The 22,260-nt window shown below is 37.5% G+C and overlaps 1 protein-coding gene across 4 annotated transcripts; it reads left to right on the top strand.

The window, feature by feature from the left end:
• Positions 1-1,045: 1,045 nt before the first annotated feature.
• slc26a6 (solute carrier family 26 member 6) lies at positions 1,046-21,153 on the top strand. 4 transcript variants are annotated; one of them, XM_042003015.1, is made up of 21 exons: positions 1,046-1,305; positions 1,398-1,591; positions 1,784-1,923; positions 4,713-4,852; positions 5,044-5,154; positions 5,337-5,512; positions 8,271-8,435; positions 8,795-8,947; positions 9,026-9,108; positions 9,206-9,353; positions 9,422-9,535; positions 10,788-10,865; positions 11,270-11,365; positions 11,703-11,809; positions 13,678-13,747; positions 13,967-14,059; positions 16,954-17,076; positions 17,239-17,385; positions 17,726-17,780; positions 18,925-19,052; positions 20,674-21,153. In XM_042003015.1, the coding sequence occupies exons 3-21, from the start codon at positions 1,796-1,798 to the stop codon at positions 20,695-20,697; spliced, it is 2,139 nt and encodes a 712-aa protein (XP_041858949.1). In that variant the 5' UTR covers positions 1,046-1,305; positions 1,398-1,591; positions 1,784-1,795; the 3' UTR covers positions 20,698-21,153. The 4 variants fall into 4 exon arrangements, with proteins under 4 accessions (XP_041858949.1, XP_041858947.1, XP_041858946.1 ...); XM_042003013.1 differs by having other exon boundaries at positions 18,925-19,064; XM_042003012.1 differs by lacking the exon at positions 20,674-21,153 and having other exon boundaries at positions 17,242-17,385; positions 18,925-19,298.
• The last annotated feature ends 1,107 nt before the right edge of the window (positions 21,154-22,260 follow it).

Here is a 22,260-nt window from a genome sequence, read left to right as displayed (position 1 = left end):
AAGTCTTCCAGAGCAAAAACTATTTGTAGAAGTGGAGGTTACCAAGTCTTGAATACGATGAAAGTGAGAATGTTGCAGTAATAAGCTTTATAACCATCCCATGCCTTTCGTGCCTGTCCATGAATGAAGCTGAGCAAGATGAGGTTTGTTGACCTTCATGACAAATGCAACAGGATGACGATTATTAACTCTGACTGGATTATACCTTTTACTCATTAAGGCTGAACACAAATCCATGTTACTGGTTCAGCTTTTTTGTTCTAAGTTTATATGGTCTCTTCTGTTATCTTATTAGTAACTGATAAAATCTATAAGAAACACTGAACTATTTTCTAAGTCAGAGTCTTCAGTATCTTATTTTACAGTAGAGATGCAAAACAATTTATCTAAACAACTCATGGGTCACATAACATGTGACTTAATCTGTTTTTGTTATTGTATTTTTTAACAACTTTAGTTCTCAGATTCACTGAGAGAAAAGAGACTAGATAAAAGAATCAATAAGCACTGAAAGAAAAGCTAAATTGGAAAACTTCATCATTAAATACACATATTGTATTCCTGCTTTGCTAAGCAGTAAAATTTTTTCTCAGTGTTTATTCACGTTCCTGTGGCCTGATCATAAATTAACAAGAACACTCCTGACTTGACTGATTTCAATGACTTATCTAATCACACACATATATAAAACAAGACATAAAACACAAAGATAAGACACATCTAATGATCTGACTGGAGAAAAAAGAACGTGTTTTTGCACTGCTATGTTCGGAAACATTTATTTATACTCACATTCAAATTGGCTTCAGTAAAAAAAACACAAGATTAAAATTAAAACAATTCAAAAAGTGATAATAAAGTCAGTGAACTGACTCACTCTTTAAATGATACAACAAGCAGGAGGCACGCTCATCTCGTCGTGCCTCCTCTGTTTTCACTTGAACTCCATGTACAGAGAACTTTGCCCTCTTCTTCCTCTGCATTGTTAACAATCATATCTAAAGTTTCCCCCAAGGACTGAAGCTACAACTGTGGAGTCACAACACAGACAGTAACTGGCTCACCATTTAACAAAGTGAGGAAGAGAAGGACAGTGAATTATTTCCACCACTTTTCCTTGTCTGGCTCTCACAGAAACTTTTCTGTAGTAGGTATCAGAGCAAAACCTTACATTTACCTATTGGTTTCAGGGGAAAAAAATTTAAAATAAAAATAAAAAACAGCAACATCAGGACCTCGTACTTGGAAAATACTGCAGCTTTTTGGATCTGATGGAAAACTCAGGTTATTTGATTTGAAACCCAGGTACCATCACTGCTTAACTCCTGGATTTATTTACTGCAAAAACAAATGTGCAATGTTGTGACTGAAGAAACATTTTACTAATTTTGTTGAAGGAATCAGAAGATATCTGAAGCTGGATCTGCTTCCTAAGAACTTCAAAACAAAACACATCAGGATTGAAGATATTAGGATTAGATAACCACAGATTTATATGGTTCTTCTCAGGGCTTCAGTAGATCCTGGATTTATATTATATATTTTTAAACTTAAGTCTGGAATCTAATATTTTACCTGAAAACACAACAAGGTGAGTACTCTTGCTCTTATTTCATCCACAGAAGAGTTAAATTAAAACCTCAAAACTTGTATTTTGATAATGTCAAAGAGAAAACATGACAGCTTAGTTAAATATGTGTTTCTTAGACTTTGTCAACAAATAAATACACATTAATGTTTTCATGGCTCGTTTGAAATAGTGATTGAGACACTTTACTGGCAGCTTGTTTCAGCCATGGCTGAGAGGAGACGAATGAACTACAGAGTCCACAGGGAGATCCTGGATGAAGGAGAGATGGATGTCATGGCACAAAAGACTGACTCCAAAACATCTGTTTGTGAGAAGATGAAAAAATCAATAAGGTAATAAATTTCAGTCATTTCCGGTCTTGAATATTTTTCTTTTTGGATATTTAATTATAATTAATATAATTAATTAATTAATTATAATTAATTATAATTATAGTCTGTGGGTTTTTAACAACAAATGTCTTAATATTACAAATAAAGTAGTCAATGCATTACAGAGTTTAGTTTAAAAACCCCGCTGATTCTTATTGGTTCAAATAGAAAGAATTTTTTTATTTATTTATTTTTTTTACTACTTATTTCTTACTCATTAGTCCTGCTTATTATACTTTCTTTGATATTGCTAAAGTACTGAGATGTGCATTTAGGTATCATGTGGTCCCAGTCAAAGTAAAATTGTTGGACTCCATCTGAAATTTTATGCTGACATGTTGTCACCTTGACATATGTGATATATGGTTTAAATGCAACCTCGCTTAAAAAAAAAAGTTATGAAACTATGTGAAATGTAATTAAAACAAGATTACAATGATTTGCACTTGGGTTGTTTTCACTTTTTACATGCTTTTCATCCTCATGGTTCAAATTGTCTGTTTGACTGCTTTAAAATCATGAGGTACAAAATGATTGCCAAATAATTTTTATTTTACCTTGTTAGTAAACTAGTTTCCAATACATTAAAATATATTTTACACTTATTTTGGTAACACATTGGCAAACCACATTGACCTAAATTTATTCCTAAATTTTGAGTACAAAGAAGCAGAATTATTTAATTATTTTCACTATAGTTATGATTTGACGCCCAAATGTTAATAGAATATCAAACAGGTGTATGTCAGGTGTTTAGTCAGAATATTGTTTTGAAATCATTTTAATAACAATAAAATAGTCACACCTGTTGTCCTCTCAAGTCAGATTGATCCAATCTTATTTGACTGTGAAATAGCATGAAAATATGCCATTATATGAACCTCACCGTTTAAACGCATTATTACAACTACGGAAGCCATGGAGAGTCATAAATGTGAAAATGTCAATATCTCACAGATGTTTGAGTGTCCCTTCAGGTTATGAGGTACAGAAGGATACATAATTCTTTTTTTTTATACCAATAAGTTACAAGTACGCCCTCCATGTATTTGGTACCAAACTACTGCTGTTAGCTAATGTTATCGTGTGAAATCCTTTTCGTGACTTGTATACTCAGAGATCATCTGAAGAAGGGAGAGAAAGAGAGAGTCAAAGGAGGGGCGGTGGACCTGTTGGTTCTGCAAGAGGAAGATCCCGTGCTGTAACATTACTCACCAGACACGATGAGAAACTGGTATTACTTTGGTCTATTTTGTCTGACTAGAAGGACGACAACTACAACCACTGACAAATCAGCTGAAATAAATTATGAAACACGAGGGAAAGCTCTCGGAAAATACGTCTGAAAGAAGCGCACGGTCACCTACTGGTATGACTTAAGCCGGGTGCACACATAACGATTTTTTTGGACTGTTTTTGTCCCGATTTTGCCTCTTCCCAACCTCGACCAGCAAACACCTGATCACCGTGAGAGTTCCCTGTCCAATTATCATTTGGTCTGTGGTGTGTTATGAGCAAATTTGTCCCGATAATCCACTTCGAAACGGGTTGTAGCCAACAATCGGAAATATTGAATATGAGGAATGGTGACGACTCGCACATTCTGACTGCATGGATGGTGGCGTGAGCCAAAATGTAGCCAGTCAGAGAGCCAGCTAGCTGGGGAAGACGGGAGTAAATAAAGTCCGTGTTCACGCTGTCTCCAGTTTGTTATTTTTTCATTTCTGTATTTGTCTGTTAACAATAGTTCCAAGACCACCATCATTCCCTCATCCTATATATCCTCCTCCATGCTGTATGATGTTTTCTAGTTGTTGCTGTTTCTTCTTCTTCGTTTTTTGCCAGTTGTTCTAACATAACTCCTAAATAAACTTCACTGTTAGATTGAATTAACTTACCTATCCAGCAGAAGGCCTGCAACCTCTGCGTCGGTTTTGAAGTCCCTCTCTTTCATCAATTACCTCCATCTGGTAAATACTCCACCAATGTACACTCTCGTTTTCTCCTGGTTATTATTTCTTTTTCTTTTCTTGGCTGTTTTTTCCTATGTCTCACTGGGCAAAAAGTATGGATGGTCCTCCTTTTCAATGTAAACTGGCAAGATGATGATCTACGGTCTTCTTTGCTTGATTAACATGCGGGGATTCACAGGTAAATCGCGTAAGGCCAAGAAGTTTGTCCCTTTTTGGCTACCGTATTCAAAGATGGCTTTGCAACATAGCAGCCATTACCCCAGGAGGACCTCTGATGCTATAAATTATTATAAAACATACATAATTCAACCAAAATAGTCATAATAATTTTTCAGGCAAAGGTCATAGTATGAAATCATCAATGTACTTTTAAGACAATTATAAAAATAAATAAATAAATAAATTATGGCATATTTTTAAAAAAGTTGGAAAAATATGTAAATGTAACTAAAACCAGACTGCAACGATTTGCACATTAATAAGCCAATATTATAAATAAAACAAATTAGACATTAAATGGTTGTTTTTGCCAAATCAAATTGTTTGCATGTATCCATGGTACCCCCGCAGAAGTACCCAGAACAAATACAGAAAATAACTAAAAAAAAAAAAAAAAAAAAAAAAAAAGAATTTCAAGAGCAACCAAAACATACATACTACTGCTTGTTTTTATGTACTGTACTTGTGCCTGGCTTAAAGCATTCAGTATGTTATTTTCTAAGCGATGCCCAATTTTTCTTTCTCTCTTCTCTGTCTGTCACTAACACAAAACCTCAGGTGCTCGGGTCCCAAACTGAAGAGATGCCTGCTGCAAAGTGTTCCTATTTTGTCCTGGCTGCCTCGTTACCCCTTCAAAGAATACGCGTTGGGTGATCTGATCTCAGGAATCAGTGTGGGGATCATGCAGCTGCCACAGGGTGAGATGGAGCTTCAAAGAGGGGGAATGGGTAGCTGAATTGAAAGGGACAAGCTACTCTAGTTTGTTTAATCCCAGTGGTCATGAGTAAACTTTTTTAAAATCATCTCCGCAAAAAACATTTTTTTTTGCTTTGATTTCACTTTTTTCATGACTGCAGAAATTAACTTTTTTTTTTTTAAATCTCTGCAGGTATGGCTTACGCTTTGCTGGCATCTGTTTCTCCAGTCTTTGGTCTATACTCCTCCTTCTACCCCGTCCTCATCTATTTTATCTTTGGCACATCCCAGCATATCTCAGTTGGTATGAATTTAATCTTTTTGCTCTATCTGCAGCCATATTGAAAAGGAAGGTATTACTACTGTCATTTGAATTTGATAGATTTTTCTTCAAAATTTAGAATAATTGTTTTTTTTCTGCCGCAAATATTTCTTTAATGCTGTCCAGTAAAATGGTGTTATAATATCTCTGTGTCCCTTTTTCAGGAACGTACGCAGTGATGAGCGTAATGATAGGAGGGGTGGCTGATCGAGTGGCGCCAGACTCAAATTTCATGATATGGGACAATGTGACCAATTCCAGTATTGTTGACATTGCTGCTCGAGATGCGGAGAGGCTTCAAGTGGCTGCAGCTGTCACTTTTTTGTCTGGATTGTTTCAGGTGAAAGATGAAGCATTCTCTTTTGGATTTTAATCTAAATGAGTGTCTTTTTTTTGATTTGTAAAATTCTATAGTTTAACAAAGGAAAGAGGCTCTGTGTGAAAGTTACTAAAAGAATCCTAAAATGTTTAAGCACCAAGAACAATTTTAACAGTGATCCCAGCAGTCTTAATTAGCTTCAAATACCTGTAGTATGGTTTCATCTAGTGGAACCCAGGAGATGAAAAACATTAAAGCTGCCTGAGAATGCTAACCTTTAAACCACGCCCCAGCGGTCAGCTGTGATATCTCTTTCCAGCAGCCAACATTTAAAACAACTTACATCAACTAAGCAAGACAACGTTACAAGAAGCAAACATAATGATTTCATGCAGCTACTGCACAGTTTCTAACATAATTAAGGAATATGAGTAACAGTAAGTGGTCTGGATGACCAAGACTGGTTTCCAAGAAAATTGCTTACTAAAAATTAAGCAAAAGAATTTAAATTAACATCTAAAAAAAGCTTAATGAATTTTTGGAAGCATGACACAAGTACTGCTAAAAAGAAAAAAAATAGACATAGCAGAAATTTGATTGGAGAAAGAAAAGTGCCCGGAAAAAAGCAGAAGTGGGCTGATCATGGTTTGGATTTCTGCCACAGCCACTGGACAGGAGGCAAACTTCTCACAATCTATAAATAGTGAAAGATGAAAAGAGAATGGCTTTAGTAGCAGCAATAAAACACACACCTAATCTTGTCTCACAATCTACAATCATCTGTGCTTTTAGAGACGCAAATTTACAGACTTCAGACCAAGCGGCAACCTCCGCCTGGAAAATGTGAAGCCTATGCAGAAGTGCAAAAAGTTGCAGTTCACCCCTCATCTGCTAGGGGCTGGCTCCAAAACAGAGCAAAACCCCACAGACTCCCATGTTAAAAAGGCCAACTTTGCAGCCTGGTACAAAAATTCATTTTAAGATTAATAGGTCAAGTTTACCTTCGTGGCAACTGTGAAGAGGGTGAAATTTTTCTAACTCATCCGTTTGGATGTTATTTAATCTTGAAAATGTCACGGGTGGCAGCGTGGCCCTGACCAAGGCTGCCACCGCAGGTTCCTTTTGAATCGGGGGGAGCAGAGTTAACAAAAAAAAGCCACAATAAAAAGGAAAAAAAAGGTATTAAAACAGTTTATTAAGATAAAAAAAAGGTACGCCATCTCTCAGACTCAAATGTTCACTTCTTGGGCCTTCAGGTACTCAGAGTGTCCTGGCTGGCAGCGTTCTGGGCGGAATCTTGCTGGCATTCCTCTTTGTCCACTCACCTCTTCTTCTTGTAGGGCCTAGCCCACCAACGACCTGGGAAGAAAAGGGGACACGCACAGCAGTCCTCGGTTTCTCTGGGGGATACCCCCACCCTTCTCCGCCTCGCCCTACAATCGCTACCTCGCTTCAGGCCAGGACACAAGACATGGAGATGTACTCACACTCTTCCCGGGCCGACACTGTATTCCTGCGGCCCGGGGCTGAGTAGCTGCACCGTGGGTTCTGGCGTCTGCTGTTGCTCTCTTCCAAGCGTCCGCTGCCCTTCCCCTAGAGGTCCTGCGGCACCTCCATTCTCGGCCTCCTCCACTTTTGTGGTCTGCCTGGCCGCCCACCTTGCGGCCTCCGACGCTGGCTCCCGATCTTGGTCATCCATCGTCCCCAGTCGTCTCCTCTCCATCACTTCCGCCTCCTTGCGGACCCGGCCGCTTCGCGGCCTCGTCCGCTGCCTCAATCCAGCCCCGCTCCTCTCTCTGAGTCAGTCTCTCTCTGTCCTCTCTCCCACTACGGGCTCCGCCTAAATCCTCTGAGAGCTGCCCACACCTGTCTCTTGTTGGGCTAATTAAAAGGGCTGATTGGCTTCCAGAGGGTGACACAAAAACCCAAGGTCTCAAACCAGTAAAACATGCAGTAAAAAACAATAAATTAAATTAAAACATGCGGTTAAAGAAAATAATTAAAACATATCTTAATAAGAGTAAATCATGCACCCTCCTTGGCCCCGTCACAAAATTCTGCATAATTAGGGGCGTGTCCTTTTAATTGACAGGTATCCAATATCTGCGGCAAGAAGGGAGAGTGCAGCATAACCGCATTTTTTAGCCAGCTAACAGCGTGCCTTAGCTTTAGCCCGCCTACCTCCATTAGCTGGTTAGCTACTGTTTAGTTCGGTTAGTTCTTAGCTACTGGCAACTCGGAGTTTGATGGTTGTTAATCATCCACCCCCACCTTCACAGTCCCCCTCTTAGCTCCACCTCTTGGCCCATTATTTTCCGGGAGCAACCACACGTGTGACGCTACCAAGATGGCGACGGTGGGAACGCCCAACGAGCTGCACTTTTGCTTATCAGAAACATACGGGTGACGTCACGGAGGCTCCGTCCATCTTTTATATACAGTCTATGCTTCAAACTTTTGATTTGTACCAAGTACTTTCCAGCTTTTTATGTGTTGCTACCATCTAATTAAAAATAAGCTATTATATTTTCCATGAAATGATACAATGCCTCAGTTTCAACAACTAAAATGTTATTTCTGTTCTATTGGAAATAAGATATGGGTGTGCGTAATTTGCAAAATGTTGTACTTTTTTGCGTTTTGAACAGCATCCCAACATTTAAAGAATTTAGGTTATAGCTGCAGCTGTACTGCTCCATATGTACTGCTATGTAATAATTACAAAATTACGATTTGCATCTGTGATCTCAGTGTGTTTTTTCTGTTTTTCTGTGTGTAGATTCTGCTCGGTCTGGTCCATTTTGGTTTTGTGGTGACCTACTTGTCTGAGCCTCTGGTCCGAGGTTATACCACAGCAGCTGCCATCCACGTCATTGTGTCACAGCTCAAATACACCTTTGGAATCAGCCCTGTGAGATACAGTGGACCTCTCTCTTTGATATATGTAAGGCAGATTACTGGCATTTGTTCGTTTTTTAAAATGTTGTTTGAATTCACAAAGTGAGGTCTCAGCCAGATTTTTAATATACTACATCCAAATATATTGAACTCATTTTTATAACCACAAAAAAAAAAAAATTCAGCTACTTTTCATCTGTAAATCATAAAAAAGACATACCTGATTTGATTTAGTCTAATAGACCTGGAATAATATACCAAATGTTATTAACTTAATGAAGCCGCTTATACTGGGAAATATGATCATCTCTCGTGTATTAATTTCATAGTCATGCTCCTTTAATCAGTCAGACTCACACACATTTAAGCCATAATAATCTTCTTTTTATTTTTATTTCTCTACAGACTGTGGTGGAGTTGTGCGCTCTCCTTCCGCAGACTAACATTGGCACTCTAGTGGTCAGCATTGTCACCACAGTTGGCCTCATCCTTGCTAAGGAGCTCAACACATTTTTGAACAAAAAGCTGCCTATCCCTTTACCTATGGAGCTGTTTGCTGTGAGTATGAAAGAACACTTAAAACACAAAAAATACACAACAGACAGTGCAATAAATCTCCTGTTATTTGTTTCCCAGATTATTATTGCTACAATAATATCCTGGCAAGTTGACTTACAGGGAAAATATAAAGTAGATATAGTAGGAAAGATTCCCTCAGGGTGAGAACCACACACACATTTACATTAAGACTTTGTATACACACAAAAGGTTAAGATTTTAAAAGTAGTTTTTCTCCACTTTGTCTCTGTATGTCAGTCTCCAGCCTCCAGTTGCACCAGATGTTTCACTGTTTGGCCAGGTGATCGGAGACGCCTTTGCTCTGTCAGTTGTTGGTTATGGCATCGCCATCTCTCTGGGAAGAATATTTGCAATCAAATATGGCTACAAAGTGGACAGCAACCAGGTACTGAAGAGATAAAAGGACTATATGTTTTAGTTTCAAGTATATAAAATGTGTGCTTTGTGATTTAGGAACTCATCGCCCTGGGTTTGAGTAACGCCATAGGAGGAATTTTCCAGTGTTTTGCTATCAGTTGCTCCATGTCTCGCAGCATGGTTCAGGAGAGCACAGGAGGAAAGACACAGGTTGGTATGGTTGCTTATTGTTCTGCATATGTTTCCCTGAACAAGCCTTTTCACACCTGTGGCGGTCTTACACAATGACTCTTCAGAATGATTATTTGTTGTCTTTGTCACTACATTTATTTTTCATAATTCAATACTATAATTTCTTATTAGTTAAGCAAACTAAACAACTTTGAACATAGACATTACCTGAGTTTTAAACAGTTATTTCCCAAACAGAAAGTAAACTGTAAACTTTATATAAAGCAGCTAAATGAAAACAAAATGCAGTAAATTGCTCATTATTTACCTCTGTCTTTAATTGAGAATGATGAAACAAAAAGCTCAGTGAGGCTGTCAGGTGTGTTTGCGCTGGTTTTGTTTGGTTTTGTTTGGTTTTGTTTTTGTTTGTTTTTTATTTTTGCTTTTTCACATATCAAAACTTAAAAAAGTTGTGACTTGGGCATATTTTAACGTTTTATTCTAAGAAAAGAATGTTTGAAGCTTTGGAAAGACTTTCCTGGAGATTTGGATGTGATTTTTCTTATTTTTATCATTCTTGGTGTAGGCTGTGCAGTATAAGTAGAAAGTGGTGTGGCAAGGTCTTCTCCAAAGCAAAGACAGTTTTTGAGTTAAAGCATACCTTGATCCCCAACCTGTTGCTCCAGGACAAAATAGATGATGGCTATTGGATTTGGAGCTTTATCTTTAGCTCAAAGATTTCAGAAGGATTCCCTGAATTTGTTATTGAATATATGAACTCCCAGCATTCCTTCCAGTTTCATGTTGAATCGTTCAATGACTGTAACACATTGTGATGTTTCATATATCATTTATTAATTTATTTTTTTTGTTTGTGATCTGGTTGCATGATAATTGCTAGTTTGTCACCATCCCATGCACATGAAGTGCATTAAATTAGGCTTCTGAGTAATACCTTATTAGGTTATAATTTCTATCCTAGCACTTCTCTTTACCCTGGACAATCTTTAAAATTAAATGTAGTATGTCTCTGAACCCTACCTACACAAAAACAGATTTCCCAAAAGGTCAAATTGATCTAAACTGATAATTATTACTCATCAAAGGCCCATTATGGAGGAGAGGTGAGATGAGACTAACTGATGCACCAAATCCTTCTTGAAAACTTCCCTTAGTTCATGCTAATCATATTACATAATTAATAACTTTGCGTTCTTTTAAAGCTCTTCCTGCAATCTCTTTCACCTGATCCATTCATCATATATCTATTATCCCTCTCTTTTCACTGCAGGTTGCTGGTGCTATATCAGCAATAGTAATCCTTTTCATCACACTCTGGATTGGAAAGCTCTTTGAAGATCTCCCCAAGGTACTGTATGCACTTATGTTCACGTGTTGGCATGCACAATGTTGTGTCCAAGGCTGCGAAAGAATGTGTGCAAAATTGCAAGGCATCTTCAATCCTCAGTCCAAGTTAAAAATACATCACAATGAGAATTTGTTGCCATCCTGTGTACAGATCACAGGAGAAACTGACATGGGGTGATGCATTAAGTGATGGCTCTAGAACTGTTACTTTCAAGTCTCTGGAGAGCGCTGTGCAGATCACAATTAACACTTTACTGACTTCATGTTGCTTACAAAATATTAAAACCTAAATTAAGGATAAAATTGATAATTCACTCACATGGTGAGATGTTAATCTAAAACTAGTTCACCATCATGTTTCAGGACTGCAATACTTTAAGTTGCCCTGTTTAATTAATTTTGCAGGCGGTGCTGGCGGCCATCATCTATGTTAATCTTCATGGGATGATGAAGCAGTTCATGGATATCCCTGCTCTGTGGAAGAGTAACAAAACAGACATGGTAAGATAGCCAAAAAAAACGTTTAAAAAAGTGGCAAAACAGATTAATTTATATTCCTATACTGCAGAGATGGGCCACTCCGGTCCTTGAGGACAAACTTTACCCATTGCCTCCCTACTGCATACATTTTTGTTCATGCAATGAACAAAAACACAACATAATTAGTGTGATGTAAGATTGGAAAATTATAAAAATTATTCCCCTTTCCTGTAGTGCCAAAATAGTTCAGCTTTATATGTTTGGTAAAGCTCTTTTGCTATGTGTATTGCATTAAAGGGCCAGTTTAGCCTTTTATGACACTCTGCTGCTTTACTTTCCATTCTGTTCTTGTCTCCAGATAATCTGGTTAGCCACCTTCATCCTCACCATATTGTTTAACCCTGACCTGGGACTAGCTGCTGCCATTGCTTTCTCCATGCTCACTGTCATCTTCAGGACACAGGTGTAAGTAGACATTACCATTTCTATTACTACACATATAAACACACAAACAAATATGCTAACACATGCTAAACTACCGATCATTAAATGTTAATGCAGCCACTTTACAAATTGATGTATGTGCACAAACGGACGGCTGCAACTAAACCATCATACTAAAAATGTATGTGTTAATTAAATATTTATTGTTCTAAAATTTGGATTCAGAAATCAAAGAAATTATCTGTTCATCTGTGTGGATTTTTTCACATAATTATTATTAATTTAAAATGAATATTTTCTGGGCATTATAAAAGGAAAAGACATACAATATGTCTAAATATACAGGATTAACTCATTTAATACATCTTGCTCAAGCAAATGTTGCTGTAAAACCATAAAAGGGATGTTCTCATTGGCACATGGGAGTTTCATCCATATTGGTGCCACTGCATTTAAAATCACGTACTCATTGCGTCTAGCTGACACTTTGTAAATTCAGCCATCATTACTTCCGTGCACATAAAGTCCAAACTGTCCTTTATAGCCAACCCATGGTCAGCAAAATTACATCACCTGGAAAAGTTTCTGTTGAAGTCCACTGTTGTCTAGAATGTTTCTCTAAAGTATTCACTGCACTGCACTAAGATGGAAACCAAGGATGAAAATCCTTTTTGTGCACTGGTTATGCAGCTGCTGCTGCAGCCAAGGACACAACTTGGGGAAAAAATGGTCGGATTAAATACTCATCAGAAATATGAATAAGACAGAGATTAAAAAGATGAGAGCCACTGCTAAACCAATGTAAACAGACACACAAAAAGGTACACAAAAAATGGCAAAGTACTCCCAGTGGAAGCCAGTGTAAAGATTTTAAACCTGGTGGGATGTGTTCAGATCTCTTAGTCCTGGTTAAAACTCTAGCAGCAGGGTTTTGGATGAGCTGCAGATGTTTAATGCTCTTTTTAGGAAGTCCTGTTAAAAGACCAAAACAGTAATCCAGCCTACTGGAGATGAATGCATGGATGAGTTTCTCTTGGTCTTTCTGGGACACTAAACTTTTAATTCTGTTGATGTTTCTGAGCTGGTAAAAAGCTCTTTTAGTGACAGTTTTGATGTGGCTGCTGAAATCAGGTCTGAGTCTATCAACATTCCAAGGTTATGAACTTGGTTGGTCATTTTAAGAGCCCGAGTCTCCAGGTGTTTACCAATGCTGACCCTCTTCTCTTTGCTACCAAACAGAATAATCTCAGTTTTGTCTTAATTTATTTGTAGAAAATTCTCCCCCTTTCCAGGGGTTTATTTGTTCCAGACACTGACACAATAAGTCTATTGGGCTGCAGTCATCTGGTGACAGAGACACATAAAGTTGTGTATCATCTGCATAACTTTGATAATTAATGCTAAAGTTCTGTAATATTTGACCCAAAGGGAGCATAGTGCATAGAGCATCTGCAGAGTGGTGTAAACCACTGCCCCCCTCAGTGTCACACAAAAAAACAGCGTCAATCTTCGTAAAGTTAATGTCTGTGATCTTTGCATCTACTTTTTTATGGCAAAGTTTCCACAGCTGTTCTAGTCCTTCCAGATTTCCTTGCTATTAAGAAAATGGTCAGATTCTCATCTGTTCTGCTTACACATACACAGAAATGCCACCTCAGCAATGGCGGAGGGTCTACTACTGGTGTTTGCTGGATAGTCTTCACACTAATGGATGACACATGTTGGTTTTCATTCCTCTACATTTCATTTTTACTCCTGTCCCAATCCAATCTCATGACAAATGAAAGAGATTCTTCTCCTGTCCTAATCCTTAAAAGCCAATGCATTCTCCTCCAGACAACATTTGAGTTTCAAATTTTCCAAATTTATCTTTTTTGTCTTTATTTTAGACCCAAGTACTCCCTGTTAGGACAGGTGCCAGATACTGATATTTACAAGCCAATGGAGGACTACGATCAGGTACTGTACTGCTGCTGTAAAAAAAAAAAAAAAAAAATTGGTATGAGAAAGTAAATTACTTTTTCATTTCAGTCAGATGAAAAGGTTTTGTCTGTCAATACCTGTTGTTGTTTTTTTTGTTTTTTTTTTCTTTTAAGAATTTTATACAGCAGTTCTGTTGCTATTGTACATTTGACAATTTTATTTTTTGTAAATGTATATCTTATTAATTGCTTGTAGGCGAAGCAGGTGCCAGGTATTTTAATCTTTCGCTCCTCTGCCACACTCTATTTTGCCAATGCAGAGATGTACCAGGAAGCTCTGGGGAAAAAGGTAAGGCTACATACACACACATTAGTACAAACACTGCTGGTGCAATGCAAATCAGATTTCAGACATGTTTCTGACAATGAAGTTGCATCTTATGGTATCATAACTATGATCTACAATTCAACTGTGTGTGTGAGTGTGTATATGTGTTGGTGTTATAGAGAAGAAATACTAAGAGCCTGTAACACTGCATAGACTAAGAAGTCCTAATGAGTGTGTCTTTGCATGAATGGGTCACTGTGGCCAGTATTGTAAAAGTGTTTTTAATGGTAAATAAGACAATAAGAAGAGCACTGTATAAATACAATTCATTTATCTTTTAATAATAGAACAATAAGGAATATTAGTGTGTGTTGATAAAGTAATGTTGATGCCCCCCAAAAAAACAGTATCAGACTTACAAACGCACCGTGATGGGCATACAATCGCTGATTTAATTAACTAAAGATAACAGTTACGCACAAAGAGGAGAAGAAACAACCAGCTGCAGTAACAATCCATCTTGGCAGTTTCTGTGCATTTAAGTCCTCTTTTACAAACATCATTTCTGACACACTAATAACTGACAAGACATGTCACCAATTCACACATCACAACCATGACAGACATTGTTCAAAATGTCATCCCACTATTTTCTCCTCTCATTTCTTCGCTTCAGCTTTTTTTAAACACTCCATCCCCCGCACCCTTCTCCTTCCCCTTTCCTCCTCCCCTTCTGTCATGTCTCTTTGGGCTAAATGGAAAGACAAATCGATCGAAGGTGGACAAAAGATGACAATAGTCAGTGAGAGAGGGGGAAGCAAAGACAAATTCCAGAGATATATAATAGAACATCTCATTCATTAAAATGTCAGCATGTCAAGCATGGTCGCTCTTTTACGTTTTCAGTTTCATGCTGAAATATAAGTTTTTATTAAGCAGCATAGAAGAAAATGCAGGTTTGTTTACAGAGTGAAAAAACACCACCAGAGGAAGTTAGGTCGTTTCTTGTTTCTGGATTTATGTTCCGTCAGCCAACATGGCCTGCACACGGCTCAAACGGTGAAAGGTGCAGTGGGAAATTAGGACTATTTACTGTCTCAGTGGTAGAAACTTAGCTAATGGCTTGCACTTGTGTGACGATGAGTGCTTTAATAGCATCAACTAGCAATGCCAGAAAATTTTAATCATGATTGCTGTTCATTTCTTATGGAGACAAAGAAAGATTTTGCAACTGGCCAGCTTTCAGTTTATGTAAATTAATAATAATAAAATAAGCTGTTTCTAAATGGTTACAGTTCTTTTTCTTTTTCTTTTTTGTTTTTTTCAGAGCATTTCTCATTACCTCATTAAACCAATGCTATTTGGTTCAACACTAATATTTTTCAAGGTTACTGAAATGGTGAACCTAAACAAACAAAGACAGAGACAGTGATATGGAATTAAATAAGTTAAAAGTCAGGTTGGTATTTGGCTTTATTGTACAATGTTTTAAAACTGGGGATAAAAGCAGTACCTCTGAAGTAGATCTGGAGAGTCTTAGGCAAGTTTAGCATTGAACATGAGTCAGAGACCAGAGTCAGAGCTGAAAAGACTGTAGGGAAATACATAAAAAGGTAAATTAAAACACAAGTAGAGCTAAAAGAGCAGCAGCAAGGCTTGGTGAAGATGCACAACAGCAGGTAGACCATCCACTTATACCATTCCCAAAGTGCACACACACTCACTTCCCCTACCTGACTCTTCTTCTCACACCTTTGTCCCTCCCACTAGAGATGTGACTAGATGAGACAAGGTCAGACACAAGGAGGTGACAGGCATTTAATAAAAGAAGACATCCTGGCTTCAGACCATCATTTTAGACAAACGGTGGTGTGTAGCACAGCTGCAAAATCCAACCACTGTTTTGTTACAGCTCACTTCACTGATTATTTCTTTTAAGTTGTATTATTTCTGACAAAAGCAAATGTTTACATTTAGACTCACCTTGCCATGTTCCTTCACATCCACATCGTAGGCCCTGGAAAACCTTCTCCAAGGACACAGTGGTGAAATGTCACTTATAGCTTTTCTGGCAAACCTCCTCTCTCCTAGACCCTCTCTCTTTCTTTCAGGTGCATTTTAGGAATTGAGACATTCTTTCAAATATTTAGCTTGAACTGATTTTAAAATGGAAACAAGAAGGCCAATATTAGACAGATGAGATGAACGTCAGGCCCAATCAGGAGGAGGAAGATAAGTATGGCAGATGATGTTCCAGCAGCTGATTTATTACCAGCAACACAGTTAATATCTCTTCCACCCCACTTTGTTTGAAAGGATCTCTTTAAAGACTACTGTCTTAAACAATAGTCAATTTGTAGTTGGAACAGTATTAGCTTGCAAAATTCACCCCTGTGCTGTGACAAATCAACCATATTCCCTCTGTGCAAATGCAGTGGGTATTTTTCCAAAGCTTCTGCAATATATGTTCATTTGATATGGATAACTTGGGCTGTCAGGGCTCGACAAAGGAGCCTGCAGAATTTTTTTATATATTTTTTCAGAAAACAAATGCTGCTTCTCCTAATCCATTTATACATTGATATTGTATTGAGGGTGTGAAAAGCGGGAGTAATTGAAGCACCTGACCATCTGTTTAAGGGTTTTTCTCCATTCATTTCAGCAATAAAAATGTTGAAATCCACTTCTTATTAGTTTTATGATGATGCATTTGTGTGAACAGTTGCCCTACACATTTATAATGTATAACAGTATAAGAACCTGTGAGACAGATAACTGTACATTGTAAAGTATTTCTCCCATATTTGTTTTGATGCTGTCATGCCACTCCTCTAAGCACATATTTTCTTTGAGACTAGATCTTTTCCTCCTACAGTCAATGTAAACTTCAGTTTTCTCTTTGCTGTGTCTTTTAGTCTGGCATTGACATTATGAAGTTCCTGTCAGCAAAGAAGAAACTGGAGGCCAAAAGGAAGAGGCACGAAAAGAAAAATGCAAAGAAAGCCAAGAAGGAGCTCCAGCTGAACGGAGAGGAGATGGTGAGAATGACCTGATACATGACAGCAGATGATGGTTTGTGCTACTGTCTTTGGATTAAGATAATCAGCTTAATAAATCTAACAACTATTTGACTTCCTGGTCTGCAGACATTTGCATCATGAGTAATGTCGCTTTGACTTTCTGGTTCATGCCTCTGCCAGCAGGGGGAGCCAAAATGGGACCAGCAGAGAGATATTGCTGTCATTGATGTGGATGCTGAACCCGACCCTTCCCTGCCAAGAGCCATAATTCTCGACCTCAGCCCTGTTAATTTCCTGGACACAGTGGGGGTCAAGGCACTACGAAGTGTAAGAGCATGGCATGAAACAACACAAAGATCAAAGAAAATACTTCACCTTGATGATCACATATTTAAGCATCCATCTCATGTACTGTACAGTTAAGGGTTCAAGCACAAAGTCTTTAGTATAGATTTGAACTTCAAAGTTTGTGTTCATTAGTCTATCATTGTTTTTTCAATTCAAAATGAACAATTTCATTCCTACAGCTTAAAATTTGTACAAACTATCCCCCTGTGCCTTTCCTTGTCATAACCCCTCAAGCATTCAATTACTGTAAATTGAATAGTCAAACTAATTAAATTATTCTAAATTAGACATTTTCTCTGTGCTGCTTTGTGTGTTTCAGATTCAGAGAGACTATGGAGAAATTGGCATTGAGGTGGTTCTCGCTGGCTGCCAAAGTAAGTCCTCTGGGCTGCATTTGTAGTTGTGTGGTACAAACTGTACTGCTGAAGGTACAACCTTTGCGAGTACCACTACAATCCATTGTATTTGACATAATTAAAAACATTATTATTTGAGTGTATACGCAGAAGAATTCATTCAAAGTCTGGAGATTTTTAAGTATTTTTGTTTCTCTCTTGAAACTAACTAACGTGTCATAGGGTGTGGGCTAGTTTAACTGGTTGAGCACCACAGATCCTCTGTGGTGCTCAACCAGTTAAGCTCCTTGCCCGAGTTTGAGTTCTGGCCTTGGGCCCTTCACATTCAAATAAAAGTCTCTAGTGCCCTTAAAAAACAAAAGGATATGTCATAACTTTCTAGAAATATATCTCTCTGGTGTAAAATGTCTGAAAATAAGCTTTAAACTGTGTGGGCTGAACACATACTGAAGGCTGGAGACCCACACTGTAACACAGATGTAGGTCTATTTTTATATTCACATTCCAGGCCTGCTCAGCCACTCACAATTTAAGTTCATGAAATAACAATGGATGTTATTTTAGCTGTTTGCTGATGTTATTGTAACATTTCTCACAAGAAAGTTCATACATTTTCCAGAGGAAATACGTTTTCTAAATCTGGTGTGAAATGCAATCCTGGGTCATGAGAAGATAGTCCTCATACAATCTGGTGGGTCAGTTCTTTGGAATAGGTAAAATATCTGCTTCGTTTAATTTTATGACCCACAAGTTTAGATGTGATTTGCTGCATAAGGTGAAAAAATAAATAAATAAATAAAATGCATAAATCTTCAGGGGGAAAAACAATCTGCTGCACAGTGTTGGCAGGCATCCAGTTTACTTCAGAGGATGGGCTACTCTAATTAGCTTGTAATGAGACTGCCAAAAAAATGATTATTATCACCATAAAGTATAATGAGCTTTAATAAACATCCCACTATCTCTACTATTAACCATTTCATGTGTTTTATTTGGGGTTTTGCAGTTCTTTTTCCTACAAATTTACCACTTTGTCCTCTATGTTTTTTTTATCTCTTTTATTGTTACACTATGTTCATTGTGCCATTTCCTCTCCTTCCATCTTTCAAAGCACATCTTTGCTTGTGTCTCCATTGTGACTTCTCTCTCTCTCTCTGTGTAGCCTGCGTGGTGGACAACCTGCAGACTGGAGGTTTCTTTAAGGACAAAGTGACAAAGTCCTGTCTCTTCATTACTGTTCATGATGCAGTTCTATACTGTCAATCTTCCAGAGCAGAGAGCCAGCAGGAGGAGAGATATGAGGTAGGAGCACTCACACACACTCTAGCATCTTCACAATATCTTTTCATGCAAAATGGAACGTTGCAGGAGATAAATATTCTCAGAAGGTTTCGTCCACATTTTAATTTACTCTTGCCAATGTTGCAGAACAGTCTCCGCAATCATCCTTTATTATTAGGATTATTAAAAATTATTTGCTGCATTATGCTTCGAGATTATAATTTATTTTTATTGAATACAATGATGGAGTGATGAAAACACGAGGTATGTCGCTATTAGGGAAAATGTAACATGACAACTTATTAATTTTTTAACATTTTTTATGTTTCTACATAAAAATTATTTAATACAATTTCAGACTTTCACACAAATTTTAGATGTGAAGAGAACTAAGCCCCTAAGAAGCCCCTATAGATCATGATTTATTAAAAAAAATGTGGTCAACTTACAGTATGCATGTAAAACATCTAAACTAGTTATAAAACTGAGGAAACTGAAGAAAGTAATGAGTTAATTTTGCAGCCTGTGGTGGAGAAATCATGCAGTAAGTTAAGCTTAATAGGCACTGATAAAAATGTTGTTCCTTGTTTGGTTCATTGACTTTTACCTTGTCAAAGTTCCATGTTTGAGGCTGCAAACTGATTTAATGCACTGCAATGATTTGAGCAAAAATGACAATTATTTTTTTAATGTAAATTAATTAGTTTTGCTGATGCATAGTTCCACTAAACATTTTGCATTTTCTATTTGTAAACACAAAATAGGCATAAAAAAATACCTTTTATCCCAGCGTACACCATCACTCTCTGTCTAAAACTAATTACTTCTCACCTACACATAAGTAATGTGTTTCTGTGCTAATCTCATATTATTTAAACACATGTGCTTGAATGCAAGTCTGCATACTATTTAGTGCAAATGCTGTCTGTGCTGGCTCTGTTTAAATTTTTAGCTAATGTATCTGACCTAATGTTTTTGCTTCAAAAGAGGAATTCTTAATAAAAACTAAGGCTAATCACACAATGAGACACAATTAGCCAGAGCAAGTTTCTTTATGCGAGAAATAAGGAGTTCAAGCACATAAAGATCATGTAAGAGTGGATGGTGAGAAATGCATGAGATCTGTGCAAAAGAAAAACAATACATGAACAAACACATGCCAATGTGCACGTTTATAAAAATTGCTTGTGCAAGTTGGCCACCCTCTATTTATATAGAACTAACAAAAAACAGACAGGTTTGGTTATGGGAAACTGGGGAGTTTGTATGGAAATCCATCAGCTGTAACTTGTACAGAGCATTTCGATCAGTTTAACTAAATAGATACAATTCACTGTGAAAACTGCACCACAGGCGCGCTGAACATGTGAAAGAAAGTAGATCTTAAGTCTACCCTAAAAGCCCATGATTAGGTGAATCTGAGAGTGCCTAATAAAGATTTAAAAGTATTTGACCCAGAACTATTATTTCTAAAGCTGTTGCACACTGAGTCATAGTTTCCAGTAATGCTCTCTTCCTCCTCATAAACGTCTGAGATGAGACTATAACTATTAATAACTTATTTTAATGTTGCCACCCATTTCCTCTTCTTTTTCTCTTTTCTGACCTGGTCTGTATTTCTGTTTCACAGGAGCAGCCAGCAACACATTTCTGAGTCCTGGGAGGAACAATGGAGGATGTTATACAGATGTAACAAACAGTTGGGCTGTTGGAGGATTTTATCCAGGGAGTATACCTGGGACTCTGATCTTTCACTAACACAAACACAAGGTCACCCCCTAAGCTTATTCCTCAACCTATCACTTTTTAATCATCACCATATTCTGCTTGGGTGCAACACGTGGAAATCAATTTAAATTGTGCTCTGTATAAGATATGTAATTTCAGCTTACTGTATATACAATATCAATCAATACAATAAACAATGACATGGATTCATATTCTGCTGAAAACTAACTTATTGCACACATTTCATTACATTTTAATCACTGCATAAATACTGGCATGGAGAATGAAACCTTATTTGCTCATTTATTATCCAAATACATTCAGCTTCAGTTACAAATAGGCAAGGCAAGTTTATTTGTATAGCACATTTCATGTACAAGACAATTCAAAGTGCTTTGCATAAAACATTTCAGCAGGTTGTAGAAAGCAATAAAAGTGCATAAAAAAACAGAATGAAGATGCTAAAATAAAATAGATAAAATTCAAGAAATAAAATTCCAGTTTGGGGAAAGACATGATTCCAGCTAAAAAGAACCAGATGTAGATTTGGACTTCTAAATAAAAACTACTCAAAAGCAGCAGAGAACAGGTGGGTCTTTAACCTGGATTTAAATAAACGGAGGGTTTCAGCTGATCTGAGGCTTTCTGGGAGTTTGTTCCAGACATGTGGAGCATAGAAGCTGAATGCAGCTTCTCCATGTCTGGTTCTGACTCTGGGAACTGATAAGAAACTGGAACCAGATGACCTGAGGGTTCTGGCAGGTTCATACTGGGTCAAGAGGTCACTGATGTATTTTGGTCCTAAACCATTTAGAGCTTTATAGACCAGCAGCAGAACTTTAAAATCTATTCTCTGACGGACCGGCAGCCAGTGTAAAGACCTCAAATCTGGACTGATGTGGTCCACTCTCATGGTCTTAGTGAGGACTCGAGCAGCAGAGTTCTGAATAAGCTGCAGGTGTCTAATTGATTTTTTAGGTAGACCTGTGAAGACACTGTTACAATAATCAAGCCTAAAGATGAAAGCATGGACTAGTTTTTCCAGGTCCTGACCCCTTCAAACAGGAAATTTCAAGATACTCCTGAGAAGACCTGTAATTTTCCAACTGACTCAGATATAAAGGCAAGATGTTCTCCTTCCATCTGTCATGTTTTAAGTGGGAATATTTATGTTGTTTAACCTCATACATGCACATAAGCATAAAAGCTTAATAAAAAAATTACAACTTGGTCTTCTTTCTTGGACTCGTGCTGTTTTTATTAATCTATCCAGTCAGGAAAGTAGGATTAAATTTATATTTCTCTGCAAAGATTTGCATTCACAACAGTCTAATAATTAAAACCAGATATGTTGAGTCATCGTTTTTGGAACAAAAACACAATTAATCCTAATTTCATCCACCCCAACACAAATTCCAGGAATGATTACTAAAATTTCTTTTATGTTCTTGACAGAAAACAAACCAAAAGCTTTTGTTCTCACTTTGTT

Source organism: Melanotaenia boesemani, chromosome 13, assembly GCF_017639745.1.
Source record: "Melanotaenia boesemani isolate fMelBoe1 chromosome 13, fMelBoe1.pri, whole genome shotgun sequence".
Taxonomy (NCBI): domain Eukaryota; kingdom Metazoa; phylum Chordata; class Actinopteri; order Atheriniformes; family Melanotaeniidae; genus Melanotaenia; species Melanotaenia boesemani.
The sequence above is the reverse complement of the archived record's forward strand: the minus strand, read 5'-3'. Positions and strand labels throughout refer to the sequence as shown.